Source organism: Apodemus sylvaticus, chromosome 7 (assembly GCF_947179515.1).
Source record: "Apodemus sylvaticus chromosome 7, mApoSyl1.1, whole genome shotgun sequence".
In the NCBI taxonomy this organism is placed as follows: Eukaryota; Metazoa; Chordata; class Mammalia; order Rodentia; family Muridae; genus Apodemus; species Apodemus sylvaticus.
The window spans coordinates 58,288,381-58,306,387 of record NC_067478.1 but is presented as its reverse complement, the minus strand read 5'-3'; the positions used below and the strand labels follow the sequence as shown (position 1 = coordinate 58,306,387).

General features: G+C 37.7%; 1 protein-coding gene across 2 annotated transcripts in view; it reads left to right on the top strand.

Annotated features, from left to right (window-relative positions):
* The window catches only part of Adam10 (ADAM metallopeptidase domain 10), a 116,448-nt gene that overhangs the window by 76,627 nt on the left and 21,814 nt on the right, over positions 1-18,007 (top strand). For both annotated transcript variants that reach the window (XM_052187869.1, XM_052187870.1), the window contains 4 exons: positions 137-289; positions 2,288-2,380; positions 4,046-4,229; positions 10,360-10,523. In XM_052187869.1, the coding sequence (XP_052043829.1) occupies positions 137-289; positions 2,288-2,380; positions 4,046-4,229; positions 10,360-10,523 (594 nt within the window). The remainder of the gene's footprint in view (positions 1-136; positions 290-2,287; positions 2,381-4,045; positions 4,230-10,359; positions 10,524-18,007) is intronic.

The window sequence follows — 18,007 nt, the reverse complement described above, 5'->3', positions numbered from 1 at the left end:
ATTTTCTAGTGACTTTAGAAATACTTGGGGATATTGCATAGTCATGTTATTTAAAATTGTTTAACAATATGTTTTCTTAACTATAAAACTATAATTGTAAAACAAGCTAATTATCAGAAATGACTTTGACATACAGACCCGTCCAGAGGAGCATGCTGCTGGAATTGGTCCTGAGCTCCTGAGAAAAAAGCGCACAACTCTGGCTGAAAGAAATACCTGTCAGCTCTATATCCAAACAGATCACCTGTTCTTTAAATACTATGGAACTCGAGAAGCTGTGATTGCTCAGGTACTTAAAGTTATTCATTGTGTTATGAGTTTTCTCCTATTATTTTGTCATATATTGTATTAGAGTTTCAGTTGTGCCAGAGGGAAGTCTGTAAACCGAGTGCAGAGATGGAAAGACAAGTTTAGATTTTGGATTGCCAATCAGAAGAGAGATAAATGAAACAATTTTTAAAGTTGCTAGTAACAGTGAAACTTAGGCTTTTGTTATTTGTTTTGTTTTGGGGGAGAAGTGTTTTGGACTTGGGTCTGGTAAGTGCATGGTAAATAAGTATGAAACTTACCTTTGAAAACAGTTCCATTTTTCATTTGGATTTTGCAAGAGAGAAGAGGATTTTTTTTTGTTGTTAAAAGTCTATAATTGCTATTTTGTATCTTATTGTGTTTACTTATCATTTTCAAATAAAATTATTATTTATAGTTGTCCCCTGCCTTCCCTGCTAAGAACAAGTTCTTTGAGACCCAAATTGGCTTGAGCTCACTTTATTTTGAGGCTGTCCTAGAAGTTATGGTAATCCTTCTGTTTCAGCCTCCTAAGTGTGCTGAGATTACAGGTTTGCTGTACCTGTATGAAAATCTTTATGAAAATAGAATATTTTAGGGTACCCTTTAAAATGTCTTTTTATGTTGAATATACCTAGAGAAAGTTTGTTAAATTTATTTTTGACAAAGAATTTGAGCTTGAGGAAATTGAAGTACTGTGGTGTAAATGATGATTACATTTTGATGGTGGGGATAAACAGGGTTTTAAGCAATGTGAGAAACAAAGGATGCAGTAAGCCATAATTTGGGAACAGTGGAACAATGGAGAGCAATGAGCATAGTTAAAGGCTAGCAGACGCCTTTGCAGAGAGACAGTGCAAGCTGAGAGGGACATGGGAATGTTAAGGAGTCACGGTGTTCTTGAAGAGAAAGTGTTCTTGAACAGTCACTAAGGAGTGGGGTAACTTTAAGTGACCCTGTAAGGAGGAGTCACCATCTGAGAAGGAGATAGGACAATTTAGAGGGAAAGATAGGAAAGTAAAAGGTAAAGAGGAAGGGACTCCAAGTGAAGCAGCGATGTCATCATGCCTGGAGAAAAGTCGGAATCGCCACGGATGTGCATGAAGCAGAAACAATGGGGTGACTGGGCAAGGCACGGAAGCTGCTGAGGCCAGGCCTGTGAGTTCAGCACTGCTGTCCTGTTCCTCAGCGTGTTTGTCAGGTAGACTGCTTTTGAAATGCTACTTCTTGATCGTCTCTGTGCCTTCTCAACAAGTTTAGAAATGGCGCATACGTATTTTGTAGATGAAGTTGGAAGGTTGCATGCAGAGTGGTTAGAACCAGTGCTTAGTTGGGAGCTGAGTAAACAAACGCCTCTTGGGTGTTCTTTCACTAAGTTTATGTTCTTTCAATAAGTTATTAGATATAGCCATATTTATTTTATATTCAGATTATCTGTCTCTCCTGTATACGTCATTACAGTAAACCTCTATTAATTTATAGAGACCTTCTCTATTTTATTTATTAGTTTATCTCTGATCCCTGAAACAGTGCCTAGTTGTAGAAAGTAGTCAGAGCTTTTGGAATTTGCATCAGTGCATCAGCAGAAGGACTACTGTCAAGGAAGACATTCATGCCCAGACTGTTAGATCCTTGTATTAGGTGTTTGCGTCTTAAGGATGAATGCAGACATTCCAGGCATTGAGGCCAGCAGCATGTGAAAAGCAAAGGGAGTGGGACTCTGTAAGCTGGATTGATGAAGAAGTATTTAATAGGGCTGAAGTAGGGGTACACTTTCTGATTGATGCATTGGTGATTGATTAGCCAAAGCCTGGGAAAGACAAGAGTTTTCATTCTGTCCTAGCTCACTCATCTTTTCCATTCTGTTTCAACATATGGCATACTTATTTTAAAATTTAAATGTGCAGCATAAATAACTCTTGATGTTACAAAGAGAAATTGTCTTTTTCATATTTCAGCATTGTCCCTAAAATGTTTTATTTTTTATTTTAATTACTAGATATCCAGTCATGTTAAAGCAATTGATACAATTTACCAGACTACAGACTTCTCTGGAATCCGTAACATCAGCTTCATGGTGAAACGCATAAGAGTAAGGAACTTTAGTAGATCCATTTTAAAAAACATTAAGGGGGCCAGAAAGATGGGCTCAACAGTTAAAAGCACTCACACTCTTCCAGAGGACTTGGGTTTGGTTAGCATTCACATGGTAGCTCACAACTGTCTGTAACTCCTGTTCCAGAGGCTCTAATGCCCTTTTCTGGTTCCCATGGGCACTTCCATGCATGTGATATATTTATATACATGAAGGCAAAACACACATAAAATAAAAATAAATAAAACTTAAGGTTAAAAAATTCTAAGGATCAAGTTTACAAAGAAAGAAAATATTTGCTTTTTACTTCATCCTTAGAACAGAGAGAGTCTGATCTCTGAAGCTTGTTGACTAGTGTTAACCTCTGACCTCCATACAGATATGCTTGCATTCACATGTATAGTCCACATAAGCATGTACACATACCACTGCAAGAATCAAATCTACAAGGCCTTAATTGAGACTGCAGTAGAGGTAAATAGTATTGGTTTTTTTGTCTGATAAACATTGCTTCCCCTCCCCCATTACTAGTTTCTTAAGGTTTGCTTTGTGTGTGTTGGTTTGGGTGTGCCCCACTTGTTACTCTAGGGCCAAGGAAAAATAATCACAGTGCTTAAATACAATTAGAATTTGGATAAACACTTACTGTTATATCTTAAAACTTTACATCTTAAAATGTCATGTATCAGGTTTGAGAAGTCCTCCAAGAAGGAAAGCTCTAAGTTTGGCCATGGGATCCTTTTTTGTTATAATATCATTTGTAACTCTCAGAACTGTTGAACAGAACCACAGGGTGCCAGTTGCAATTTCTTGACATTTCTATTATAATAACTATAACTAAAAACTGAACCTAACTTTTAGCTGTATTAAAAACATGTAATTAATATTTAAGTATTATTGCTTTAAACTAAAATTATAATTTTAGTTATGAATTTTGAAGCTGCCATATTTTTTTATTGATGTATACACATCTTCAGAGTACCAATCATTTACTAAACTCTCCATTCCCTTCAAAGCTGTAAAGGTCTGGTGTTGACTGTTCCTCAGATTGTGAAGGAGGGAATGTGGAGGAGAACAGTAGCCAAGTATCAGATAAAAGATCTGCAGGAACTTAGCTTAAACAGTAAGAGAAGTGAGGTGGAAGTAGAATTCAAGATTCTTGTATACACCCAAGAAAACAGTGACTCAAATAGTTAGGATTACCTAACATGCTTTCTAGGCAAGAAGGACCAGGAAAATCTGGCAAACTCAGCCTTATATTTCATACTTATTCTAGTTATAAGCTAATGATGAGGTTTTATGTCTTTATATCTGTCCCTTTTCATAGAGCTCCCATAAAGAGCCCTGCTCAGGCAGTTGAGTTGGAGAAACCACACATCATTTATTAGAACTTGTAGAGGTACTGTGTCTTCTCTACCTGCCTCTGTTCAGGAATCTGGCAGATCCTTGCTGAGACATTTAATAGCACCAACTCCATTCTCCCTGCCCTGCTCTGCCTTTATTCTTTTTGCCTATGTGTTTATGGTTTCTACAATCAGTTCAGGACTGTGCCCAGGGAAACCATCTCTGGAATCCACAAGAATGTTGTCCATGTCTGTGGGAGGGCTGGGTAGAGAACAACTAGAAGTAATCATTGACTTCAGTTATTGTTTTGGATTTTAGATCAATACAACCTCTGATGAAAAAGACCCTACAAATCCTTTTCGTTTCCCAAATATTGGTGTGGAGAAGTTCCTGGAGTTGAATTCTGAGCAGAATCATGATGACTACTGCCTGGCCTATGTCTTCACAGACCGAGATTTTGATGATGGCGTTCTTGGTCTCGCCTGGGTTGGAGCACCTTCAGGTACATTGTGTAACAATGTCTTAATACTTGGAAGAGAAAGCAAATTTGGGGGAAGATTAGATTTTACTAAGTATAGGATAAAACAATGCCTATACAGAAATTTAGTTCACATAACCTGGGTTAAGACTAGATGCATAGGGGGCTTGAGAGATGGCTCAGTGGTTAAGAGCTCTGACTGCTCTTCCGAAGGTCCTGGGTTCAAATTCCAGCAACCACATGGTGGCTCACAACCATCCGTAATGAGATCTTATGCCCTTTTCTGGTGTGTCTAAAGACAGCTAAAGTGTACTTACATATAATAATAAATAATTTTTTTAAAAAAGACTAGATATATAATAATATAAAGCAAATGGCAGAATAGATGATGCAGCCTTTTATTTTGAAAGGAATATGAGTTGACCCTGTGGCACATATATGCCTACAGTCTCAATTCTTATGCTGAGTCAGGAGGCTTGGGAAGGTAAGTTCAAAGCCATCCTGGACTGTGTATAGTGAGACCCTATCTCAAGTAACTAAGCTAATAAATAAGTAAAAATTTAAAAAGAAAAGAGAAGTTTGGGAAGTACCCTGATTTTGGGTTTTCCCAGTGCTAACAATTTTGTGGCAAGAAGTAGTATGTATGACACCATAAAAGGGAAACCTGTTTTCCAACAAAAACTAACTGCTAAATGCTAGTAAATTCCCCTACCTACTCCTTGGAATGGAGCCTGAAAGTCAACAGGGGAAACTACTTTTGCTTTGTCAAAATGGAAAACAACCACAACAAAACCTATATTATTCTTTTCTGTTCTTCAGTGAGAGAAAGAAACTCTGGTCAGGAGCAGCAGGTAGAAAGAAGGAAAACATCTTGATTTGTTTTCCTCTGGCCATTATTTTACAGCAGGGATATACTAACTGGAAGGCAGTCCGGACGGCAGCACAAGTGCCACGTGTGGCTTGTTGGCATCCCCCAAGCTCACTATGGGGTGGGGTACAACACTGAGAAGGCAGGCATGGGCCATCCTCTTCCCATTACAGTGGGTTTGAGGGAGCTGTTGGCCAATTCAGATTATCCACTGAAAGATAGGTAGAAAGGAATTCAGATTCTTTAGATCTGAGTGTGGCTGTGGAGTGTGAGTTGTCTTTGGAGTCATAAGCAGTGATTTCTCCTTCTGATGCCTCAATTCTATTACCTGGTTTAAAACACATTTTTCTCATTGTTTAGTTAATTCTATGATTTATTATATATATTTTATTTTTTTAAATAATATATATTTTTTTACATGTCTTGCTTTTTAAAAGAAGCCAACAGTAAATACCCTTATTTTTATTTTCAGTGTGTTTCTTTCTTTTCTTTTTTCCCCCCATGTTGTAAAATGCACTTGATTCCCATGTCTCTGAGGCGCAGATCTGCTTCTCTTACCATCGTGTTGTTCAGTCTGTTTGTGTGTAGTCCTCTTTCCATGCTTCTTGCATTGTGACAAGTTGTTCAGCTCTCTCCTTCCCAGGATGTCTCAGGCTTTAGAAATTCACTTTCCCCTCAAACAGCTGGAGATTTTTTCCCACAAGATTAATGATGCCCTTTTACTATCAATTAGTGAGTATTAGAGAAGCTCAGGTTATTTCTTTGGATTTCCTTTGCATATTTTCTAGATACTCTTGGGGAAGTAAATGCTTCTCCTCCTGTGGAGCATAACTAGCAGTGCTCGTGTCCCCTGGGACCTGTGAGAAATGTTATGGTTCATAGGCTCCACCTATGTCCTTAGAATCAGGACCCTTGTTATTCATCTCCGCAGTCTGTGTGTGAACAAGCCTACCAAATGACATTGCTGTTCACCAAAGTGAGACTGAACCACCAAACTATTTATATCTCTAATGGTCACTCACCAAATGCCTCCAGAGCAAACACCATTTCCAAATGGGAGCCTGCTACCATTTTGCATTTTCATTTACAGACTGTTGTACATCAAAAATGCCTGTAATCCTGACAGAATCATGAGTTCAAGGACAGCCTTCACCTCATAGTAAGAGCTTGTCTCTAAAACAGAGGAGTGGGGATAGGTGGATACTACAGGAGCTTGGCCTACTTTGTTGAAATCTTTAGATGCCTTCATGTTTTTTACACATATAACTGCTTAATTTCCTTTTTAAATTTCTTATTTTAATTTTAGAGTTAAAGAAAAATGAAGCAGATGCTATGGAGAGGTCCTCCAACCTCTCCCCCTCCCCCCAACTTTGAGGAACACTGTTTGGCTGGATTCTAGGATATCTTGTGCTGAAGTCAGATGGTTTTATGGTCAGATGGGTAGAGTTTCAGGTTGAAAACAATGTGACTTGTTTTTTTTTTTTTTTTCTTTCGTAGATTCTTTGTGTGAGTGAAGCAGGGCTCTACCTTAGCCTGTCATGAGCAAAGAGAGGAGATTGAGCAGTCAGAATGGCAAATATCACCAAATAGGACTTTTTTCAACCTTTATCCTCATTTCTCCCTACTCTGTTCTTTTTCTTTCTGTGTTAGTAACCTTTTTCCATTATTTCAGGTGTGCAATGCACTCTGAATTGACTGTTAAATCCCAACTCTGGACCTTAGAAGGCTTTTTTCCAAAAGCTGTTTCAGAGAATATGCAGAGAGATTAGAGCCAGTGTGACGGAAAGGAGTCTTTTCTCTCTTGGCTCAATTGCCTTAATATAAGGTCCTGCCTTAACATGACCCCAGCAGCTTTGTCCTTGGTACTAAATGGATTGTGAGTTTGATACACACTTTCTTTTATAAAGGATGTTACATATGTAATCTGCTTGATTATTCCAAGGTAATGGCTCCTGTTTCCCAGTAGATAATATATTTTATTGATCACTTTTCCTTCTTTCTTAAGAGAAGAAGGTGGACACAGGAGCTTTGTTATACTTCAGCATTATCCTGTAGAGTAATTGTTAGAGCTCTGTGGGAGTAGTAGTGGCACTAAGAGCCTTGAGCTCTTACCTGCTTTTCTCATATGTTCCACTAAATTACTTTGTATCAGATAACTTGTATTATAATTTCTTTTCTCTCCTTCCTTTGAGACTCCATCTTTCTGCTTATACGTCTTAATTTTCTGTTATTGTTCTTTTTAGGTAATACTTCATATCTGACTTATTGAGTTTATAGTCTTTAATATTTCTTAATCTTTCATTTTTGATTTAATTTTTAATTTTGATTTAATTTTGATTTTCAGTTTTGGTTTAATTAATCTTTGTTAATTCTCACCCTGTTGTATAATTTGTCCAGAATTTAATTCATTAAATTCTGAAGTTATTTCACTATTCAAAAATATGATAGTAGAGATTTTGTTATGGTTATTATCATAGAATATGTATGTAGATTATTAATTGTAGTCCTTTTTGCTGACCCAGTTGATGCAGGAAAATCAATAAGGGTTGAAGTATCTTAATAGTAAGTTTCTAGTCTTTATGTCTTTTGCTGTTTTTCGAATAATCTCTTCTTTCACTTTTGTGTTGGAATTAGGACACCATGTATACTAGAGATTCTCTAGTTTTTTATTTGTTTGAATACATGTATACTAGAAGAACTGTTTCTTCTTTCTTAGTAATTTCCTTTTGTTGAATTTTTTTTTATTATTTTTTAAGTTGTCTTTGATCAAGAAAACAGTATCTACCTGTTGGACTGAGTTTACCTGGAGATTCCCACTTAAAATTATGCTATGTCTTTAGCGGAGCCATCAGAAGAGTCTGGTTCCCATACAGAGATAGACAGGGCATGTGGCCCAGTGATCAAGCCCAGGCTTAGCATGTACAAGGCCTAGGGTTTGATCAGCACCAGGGGAGAAAGTCAAAACAAAACTGGGGAAAACTATACAGTTTTCCTTAGTGTTAAGCAGATAACCTGTTATCATTTTGATTGTTATCACCAAGATTGTATAACAAAGTCATCAGAGGGCTCACTGTATACAGGCTGGGCTTGAATTTGTGTTGCGCTTGGAACGTTCTTCTTGCAGGTTCCTAAGCATTTGTTCTAGGGTTACAGGTAAAGTCTAAGTTAGCCAATCACCTTCGTTCAGTTTCATTTCATTTGCTCAACCTCTTTAACATGCTTCTGAAATGTATTTCTCTGGCCCGTTGAGCTATGTTCTGACCTGTATTATCTGGTCTTGGGTTAAACATTTAAGTGAATATGGCTGAGGCTTGCTAAGGTTACTTTCACCCTTCTGTCTATTCACAAGGTTAGTTTCTCTGTGATAACTCCGCAGTAAAAGCTTACAGACTATAAAGTACTTACCGAGCTTGAGTTACAGTAAGCTTAGTGAGATGTTCTATCACTCATTTTCTGGTATATCAAAACTAGTTGCAGTAAAACCATATTTATAAAATAAAATTTAGTGAATTTTCTATGATTTAAGTTGCTCTGTTTTATGCTATTAGTCTATAATTATATTAAACTTAAGACTCAGAGGAGTTATTTAGGAGGTTAAGCAATATACATATCATAGAGACTATGTTTAAGAAGAGTATTCTCAAACCTATATATGATCTTGGTAAGTTAGCTAGACTTAAATACATAAATATGTCAGAACTTTTTAATGAGCCTATTCAATCTTTTTTTCTTTTTAACTGCTATAGATGTGCATTGGAGTCTTCTGTGCCTAGATCAAGTTTGACAGGACTTATTTTGGGTCAGTTGCATATGACAAGTCTTTACTGAGGCAGGATATTAACTTACTATTTGCTCAAAGTTAGCATGTGGTTGTATAATTGTTACAGAGTTCTTACTCAGATTTGATTTCCTAGTTCCTAGAATGATGCAACCTTTAGAAAAAGAACAGAAAAATATTCATAAATCAGTATCTATTTTCTCTATTGTTTTCTATTCAGGAAAGGATGTGTATAGAGACCACATGAAGGCTTGTGGGCTACATCTGCTCTTGGCTTAGTATTCATTTTCCTTTTGCACAAAGTTCATCATGGCTTCAGCTTGCTAAATCATAAAATTAATTAAAAGAATTGTGAGTCTGAGATCAAGAAGATGGCAAATGCTGGTAATTGAGCTTAGGCAGACCCTCTGAAATACAAGACAAACACAAGAGGGTTCACTCTTGTCAGTGCAGGGATTAACAAGCCAGTTGAGTTGAATTTTTTTATTTGTCTCTTATTAATTTCATGTAACTGCCATTGGCTGTGAAGAGTGTTGTCATTTTGATCTTGAACTTTAAAGTTCTTTTAAATAAAAAGACAAACCTCAAAGTAGGTAACTTTGCTTACTTTAAGTAATTTTTTTAAACATTTTTTCAGTCCAGTCTTTATCCCCCTCCTGGTCCACCCTTTGACTGTTTCTTATACCTCCTCCTCCATTTCCAAGAGGATGTCTTCACTGGCCCTACCCCTCGGTACCTATCTGCAGGCCTCCCCATTCCCTGGGGTCCCAGTAATTTCTTTTAAAATTTGAAAATTATTTCAGGACATATCAAAATCACAATTCAGTTGTTTTGTCTTGTTCTAAGTTCCTCTGCTGCTGAAGCGTTGTGACTAGTGCAGTGAATGCCTGGCCGATCAGATATCCATATTCTTCCATAAATGCTTTCCTGCCCTTTTTCCCTTCCCTCCTTCTTTCCACCCATCTTTTCATGTCTTTATTCCTTAAATCTGTGCCACTCAGTGTCTTCCTGACAGAATGCATGATACAGTGCCTCTCAGGACTATGAGTCCATGCTGAATGCTCTCACTCTTTGTACAAGTTTCTTTTGCAGAATGTAAAATACTGAGGATATTTTACCATATATTTAATTTGTAAGTTTTCCCTTTAAAAGATAGAGGGGTATAAGCTTTGGCTTAGTGTAAATGTGAACTTACTCAAATGTAAAGGAAATAGAAATGTTTTGCTATGTTAATGGCAGAAAAAATGACTTTGATGCTGAAAAATATGTAAGGATTGTGTACTAAATCCTCGGGCTTTTTTGTAGCGACCATTAATGTTTTATTTTAAATGATTTTTAAAATGTTGGACTAATCGGGGGTATTTGAATCATTTAGTCATTGTATTTTAAATAAAAAAATATAAAAGTTTTAGCTCCATGTAATGATTTTAATTACTAGTTACCTGTTTTTTGTAGAGCAATAGATAACTAATTTAGTCTTTTTATTATTATTTTAAAATCTGAATTAGGAAGCTCTGGGGGAATATGTGAGAAAAGCAAGTTGTATTCAGATGGCAAGAAGAAGTCGTTGAACACAGGCATCATTACTGTTCAGAATTATGGCTCCCACGTGCCTCCCAAAGTCTCTCATATTACATTTGCTCATGAAGTTGGACATAACTTTGGATCTCCAGTGAGTACTGCCTAATTATTAAAAGTTTAAAAAGCACTTAGCTTGACTTTTATCTTTAGTGATATTTTGCAGTATAGTAATGTACATATGAATGTTTAGTGTTAATATGCCAGTATATAATGATGTAATTGACCATACTTCTGAAAGTAAGAAGTATTCTGTGAAAGCCCAGAATTTTATTTAGCTTCTTTGTGGGAGGGTAGTTTTGAGATACAGTCTCATGTAACCTAGGCAACCTTGAGTTCCTAACCCTCCTGTCCCTGCTTCCCAAGTTCTTGGTGAATATCTGTATGCCCCAACCATGCCTGGCTCAGTCTGGCTTGTTTATGCAGAAGGTGATCTGTCTATATTTGCTGATTCAGAAACAGTCACCATCACATCATGCATTCAAATATATTTTGAATGAGTCTCCTTTTAGTAATCTCATAAATTGTGAGATGGCTTTTTGGCTTTTGTTTCTATTAAAGCAATATTATGATTTACATGAATATATTTTTTAACTCTATAGATAGATTGATATTTTATACTTTCTTAAAATAAGTTTCTGATACACAGAAGAAAAATTAGCATAGCAGGCCATGTTCTCATCACCTAGAACAGGAATGACAAACTCTTCCCAAAGGGCCCATGTAAACATTTCTCTTAGGCTTTAGGGGGCTAGCATTTGTCTCATGCTCCATGTTCTTTATTTTTCAGTTCTTCAAATCTTCAGATAGGAAAGTTATTCTTAACTTACGCTGTGGTAATAGCCACTCATGTGTAATGTGGGTTCATTTGCTGACCCCTGAGTCAGTTGGTAATTATCAAGGTTTTTGCACTGTGCTTTTTTTTTTCTTTGTTAAGATGTTTAAGTGTACATACTTTAGACAAAAGGCTTCATATGTAACCACAATGTGATTATTACACTTATAACAGCTGTCTTTGGTATTCTGCAATACTTAGGTCTATTCTGGTGATTTTAAAGTGATCTAAATAAACACCAATTCAACTCAGAAATAGGAAATAGTAAAAGATTTTCTCTGCTTTTGATAGAGCTTATCAATTATGTGTTTGGGAAAATTCTACTTGAAAACTGTAAATTCATTTTACTTGAACCTTATCATTTGTAAACATGGAAATGTTTATTGTTTTAAAGATAATGTGTTGGTGTTGAGGATGTAGGTCAGTATAGAATACATATACAGCATACATGAATCCTAGGGTTTAATCTCTAGTATCAAAATAAGTAAACTAATAAAAAACATTCATGAGCTCATAGTTTAAAATCTTAAAAGGCACTTCTAAGTTTTCCAAGATGTATCATCTCAGACTTTCCTTGTCTAAGTCTACATCAGAAACTGAGAGGTTGTTTTCAAAGGAGTTCTTGAAGTTCCAGAGATGAGCAGAGGGCTGATGGTGCAGTTTCAAGTGCAAGGAGACACACCTTCTTCACAAGCACCATACCCTTCTAGTTCCTTTTCTCTTGTTTTATTTTATTTATTTATTTATTATTATTTGCTTTTGGAGAGTATGTAGACTTGGCTGTTTTGGAACTCTCTATGTAGTCCAGGCCTACTCATAGCAATCCAACTGTTTCACCTTCCTGAATGCTGGAGTTAAAGGCATGTAGCACCACACCTGGTTTGTTTGTGAGCAGTCAGAAGCCAGCATTGTTTCTTCCTCCATCTCACTCCCTCATTGTTTCACAGTCTTCTTTTAAGGCAGGACAGCACACTGAACCTAGCACTCGCCTTTTTAGCTAAGTCTGACTGGTTGGTCTATAAAACCCTGAGATTTGTCTAAATGCCAGCATCCTGCTTGTTCATCTTTGATGTGGGTTTTGGGGATCTAAACTCAAATCTGCAAACTTGGGTGGCAAACACTTTAGCCTGCTGAGCCACTTCTTCCCAGTCCCCTCACATCTCATCTTAATTGTTATTTCACTGTCAATGACTGTATTTAGTAAATTAGCATTATTGTATATTTTATGTATTGCTTAATCGGTGATTTGGTTCTCATTCATTTGTTAACCTTTTCCTCTCCTACCAGACTACTTTTAATGACCTTACCATGCTTAGCCACACTTTCTTTGTAAATGTTGTTAGTTCTACCGTACATAAACATGGTAGATTCTGAATAAGTATTTATTGAGTGATTTAAGGTAAGATGAACTAGAACCATAAACTCCCAAACCTGTCCACTTTGACATCTCTGAAATCTTTCTTTCTTCCTGCTTCCCTCTTGCTGTGTCTCTGTGCCACATAATGATACTTTCTCCAAGTGACTTGTATTATTTTTATATTCATTTTTCTTTATATGAATACACTGTAGCTATCTTCAGGCACACCAGAAGAAGGTATCAGATCCCATTGCTTATGGTTCTGAGCCACCATGTGGTTGCTAAGAATTGAACTCAGGACCTCTAGGAAGAGCAGTCAGTGCTCTTAATGACTGAGCCATCTCTTCTGCCCTTATTATATTCACTTTTCTTATCCCAAATATTTGTTGAACACTCTCTCCAAAAAAGCCACACCCACCCCAACAAAGCTATACCTAATAGTGCCATTCCCTATGGGCCTATGGGGGACATTTTCTTTCAAACCACTGCATTCCACACCTGGCCCTATAGGTTTGTGGCCATATCATATTGCAGAAATGAATTAAGTCCAACTTCCAAAGTTCCCATAGTTTATTATAGCACTTTTCAAAACTTCATAGTCTCTTCTGAGACTCATACAGTTTAACTGTAACCCCTGTAAAATCAAAATGAAAACGCAGATCCCAGACTTCCAATGCATGTGCGTGATAGCACAGGATATGCATTACCATTCTAAAATGGAGGAAAGAGAGCATAGTAAGGAAATACTGGACCAAAGCAAGATGAAAAACCAGCTGGGCAAACTCCAGACTGTATCTCCATGTCTGATGTCAAAGCGCTCTTCAGATCTCCACCCCCTTTCATCTTTGCTGACTGCAGCACACTCCTTGCTCCTGGACTGGCTCCACTCCCTGTTAGCAGCTTTCTTTGGCAGGTATCCCACAGCTTTGGCATCCTAACAGCTTGGGCTTTCCAGAGCAATCCCAGCTTCACCTTCACAGCTTCACACAATGGCTTCTCTTGAGTTTCCATGCAGGAACACCCCTGATACACACCTGGCCTTAGCGCTTTTCTTAGTTGCAGAGGGAGATTCCATAACCCCTTTATTCTATCCTTGACTCTAAAGCCAGAACCACATGATTGAAGCTGCCAAGTTCTGCTGCTTGCTGAGGCTGGAACATGGTCTCCCTGTTCAGTTACATCATATTAGCTTCCTTTTTGATAGTTTCCTTCCGTGTCTAAGTTTGGCTGTCCTGAAACACACTCTATTGACCAGGCTGACCTTAAACTCAGGGATCCGCCTGCCTCTGCTTCTGGAGTGCTGGAATTGAAGGTAAGTGCCACTAACCTGACTTGAGCTTTCCTCTAATTTCTTTTCATAAATTGAACTCTTAGGTGGGTGGGATCTTGCCCTGAGGTTTCCTCCTTCTATCCCATTTAACATCATGCTTCTCTTTAATGTGTTTATCTCCTTGAACACAGGATTTAGCTCCATTCCATTTCCCAGTGCCCTTTTTCTCCTTGATCTGTACGTTTTGTATTTTTTCCTTGTTCAGCTTGCTCCTTTTCATTATACATGTTCATAAGAGTGAACACTTAACAACCACAGGACAGAATCAGTACTAGGCTCTTCTGAGATTTCCTTTGCCAGTGCAATTAATACAAAACTTCACTTTATCCTCAGGCAGACTTCTCAGACAAGGGCAAAAAGCAGCAACAATGTTAGCCCAAATATCACAAGAATAGTCTCTAGACCACATATTAAAATTCTTCTCCTCTGAAACTTCTTGAGCCAGGCCTCCACAGTTCAAATCACTCTCAGCACCATTGTCTTTCATCTTCCTACTAGACTGGCCTATTAAGCCCCACTTAAAACATTCAACTGCTTTTCGAATCCAAAGTCCCAAAGTCTACATTCCTCCAAACAGAAGTATGGTCAGGCCTATCACAGCAATATTCCAGTACTAACTTCTGTTTTAGTTAGGGTTTAATTGCTGAGAAGAGACACTATGACCATGGCAATTCTTATAAAGGAAAACATTTAATTGGGGCTGGTTTACAGTTTCAGAGGTTAAATTTATTATCATCATGGTGGGACACATGGTAGCTTGCAGGCAGACATGCTGGAGAAGGAGCTGAGAGTTCTGTATCTTGATCCATTGGCAGTGAACTGGCTTGAACTTTGGAGACCTCAAAGCCCACCTCCTAGTGACATACCTACTCCAACAAAGCTATACCTCCTAATATTGCCACCCCCTATGGGCTTATGAGGGCCATTTTCTTTCAAATCACTACAGGTTTCATCATTTATTTAGGCCTTGCCATAATTCAATTCAAAGTATATATGCTGTGTCATCTCTCACCTTTTAAATCTGATGAATCACCTGCTCCAGCCTATCTTACCTTAAATTTTTTTAAGTATTATTTTTATATGTATGGGTGTTTTGTCTGTATGTATATCTGAGTACAGCATGGATGCCTCAATCCTTAGAGTTAAAAGGTGTCAGAACCGTTGGGACTGGAATTTACAGATTGTGAGCTCCACATGGGTACTGGGAACTGAACATAGATAGGTCTTCTGAAAGAAGCAGCAAATGCTTTTGATTGCTACCATGAAATACTCTTCAGCCATTTAAAAACTTCTTCAGTGCTTCTTATACTGATAATCCGAGGCATAGATAATTATATATACCAGATCCCAAAGTTTATAGGAAAATATGATACAGCCAATTGCAGTCATAGGAAATATACCAAATTGTCAATAGTTGTAGGCTGTAGATTATAATTTATTTTTCATATGTTCTTTTTTTAATTTTTTTGATTTATTTTTTTAAAATTTTTTTATTCAATATAATTTATTTACATTTCAAATGATTTCCCCTTTTCTAGCCCCCCACTCCCCGAAAGTCCCATAAGCCCCCTTCTCTTCCCCTGTCCTTCCACCCACCCCTTCCCACTTCCCCATTCTGGTTTTGCCGAATACTGTTTCACTGAGTCTTTCCAGAACCAGGGGCCTCTCCTCCTTTCTTCTTGTACCTCATTTGATGTGTGGATTATGTTTTGGGTATTCACTTATTAGTGAGTGCATACTATGATTCACCTTTTGAGACTGGGTTACCTCACTTAGTATGATGTTCTCTAGCTCCATCCATTTGCCTAAGAATTTCATGAATTCATTGTTTCTAATGGCTGAATAGTACTCCATTGTGTAGATATACCACATTTTTTGCATCCACTCTTCTGTTGAGGGATACCTGGGTTCTTTCCAGCATCTGGCAATTATAAATAGGGCTGCTATGAACATAGTAGATCATGTATCCTTATTACATGGTGGGGAATCCTCTGGGTATATGCCCAGGAGTGGTATAGCAGGATCTTCTGGAAGTGAGGTGCCCAGTTTTCGGAGGAACCGCCAGACTGACTTCCAGAGTGGTTGTACCAATTTGCAACCCCACCAGCAGTGGAGGAGTGTTCCTCTTTCTCCACACCCTCTCCAACACCTGCTGTCTCCTGAATTTTTAATCTTAGCCATTCTGACTGGTGTAAGATGAAATCTTAGGGTTGTTTTGATTTGCATTTCCCTAATGACTAATGAAGTTGAGCATTTTTTAAGATGCTTCTCTGCCATCCGAAGTTCTTCAGGTGAGAATTCTTTGTTTAACTCTGTACCCCATTTTTTAATAGGGTTGTTCAGTTTTCTGGAGTCTAACTTCTTAAGTTCTTTATATATATTCGATATTAGCCCTCTATCTGATGTAGGATTGGTGAAGATCTTTTCCCAATTTGTTGGTTGCCGATTTGTCCTCTTGATGGTGTCCTTTGCCTTACAGAAACTTTGTAATTTTATGAGATCCCATTTGTCAATTTTTGCTCTTAGAGCATACGCTATTGGTGTTCTGTTCAGAAACTTTCTCCCTGTACCGATGTCCTCAAGGGTCTTCCCCAGTTTCTTTTCTATTAGCTTCAGAGTGTCTGGCTTTATGTGGAGGTCCTTGATCCATTTGGATTTGAGCTTAGTACAAGGAGACAAGGATGGATCAATTCTCATTCTTCTGCATGCTGACCTCCAGTTGAACCAGCACCATTTGTTGAAAAGGCTATCTTTTTTCCATTGGATGTTTTCAGCCTCTTTGTCGAGGATCAAGTGGCCATAGGTATGTGAGTTCATTTCTGGATCTTCAATCCTGTTCCATTGATCCTCCTGCCTGTCACTGTACCAATACCATGCAGTTTTTAACACTATTGCTCTGTAGTATTGCTTGAGGTCAGGGATACTGATTCCCCCAGATTTTCTTTTGTTGCTGAGAATAGTTTTAGCTATCCTGGGTTTTTTGTTGTTCCAGATGAATTTGATAATTGCTCTTTCTAACTCTGTGAAGAATTGAGTTGGGATTTTGATGGGTATTGCATTGAATCTGTATATTGCTTTTGGCAAAATGGCCATTTTAACTATATTGATTCTACCGATCCATGAGCATGGGAGGTTTATTCATTTTTTGAGGTCTTCTTCCATTTCCTTCTTCAGAGTCTTGAAGTTCTTGTTATACATATCTTTCACATGTTTGGTAAGAGTCACCCGAAGATACTTTATACTGTTTGTGGCTATTGTGAAGGGCGTCATTTCCCTAATTTCTTTCTCAGCCTGCTTATCCTTTGAGTATAGGGAGGCCACTGATTTGCTTGAGTTGATTTTATAACCTACCACTTTGCTGAAGTTGTTTATCAGCTGTAGGAGCTCTCTAGTGGAGTTTTTTGGGTCACTTAGGTAGACTATCATGTCGTCTTCAAATAATGATAGTTTGACTTCTTCCTTTCCAATTTGTATCCCTTTGACCTCCTTATGTTGTCGAATTGCCCGAGCTAGTACCTCAAGTACAATATTGAAAAGATAAGGAGAAAGAGGGCAGCCTTGTCTGGTCCCTGATTTCAGCAGGATTGCTTCAAGTTTCTCTCCATTTAGTTTGATGCTGGCTACCGGTTTGCTGTATATTGCTTTGACTATGTTTAGGTATGGGCCTTGAATTCCTGTTCTCTCCAAGACTTTAAGCATGAAAGGATGCTGAATTTTGTCAAATGCTTTTTCAGCATCCAATGAAATGACCATGTGGTTTTGTTCTTTGAGTTTGTTTATGTAGTGGATTGTATTGATGGATTTCCGTATATTGAACCAACCCTGCATTCCCGGGATAAAGCCTACTTGATCATGGTGGATGATCGTTTTGATGTGTTCTTGGATTCGGTTGGCAAGAATTTTATTGAGTATTTTTGCATCGATGTTCATAAGGGAAATTGGTCTGAAGTTCTCTTTCTTTGTTGGATCTTTGTGTGGCTTTGGTATCAGCGTAATTGTGGCTTCATAGAAGGAATTGGGTAGTGTTCCTTCTGTTTCTATTTTGTGGAATAGTTT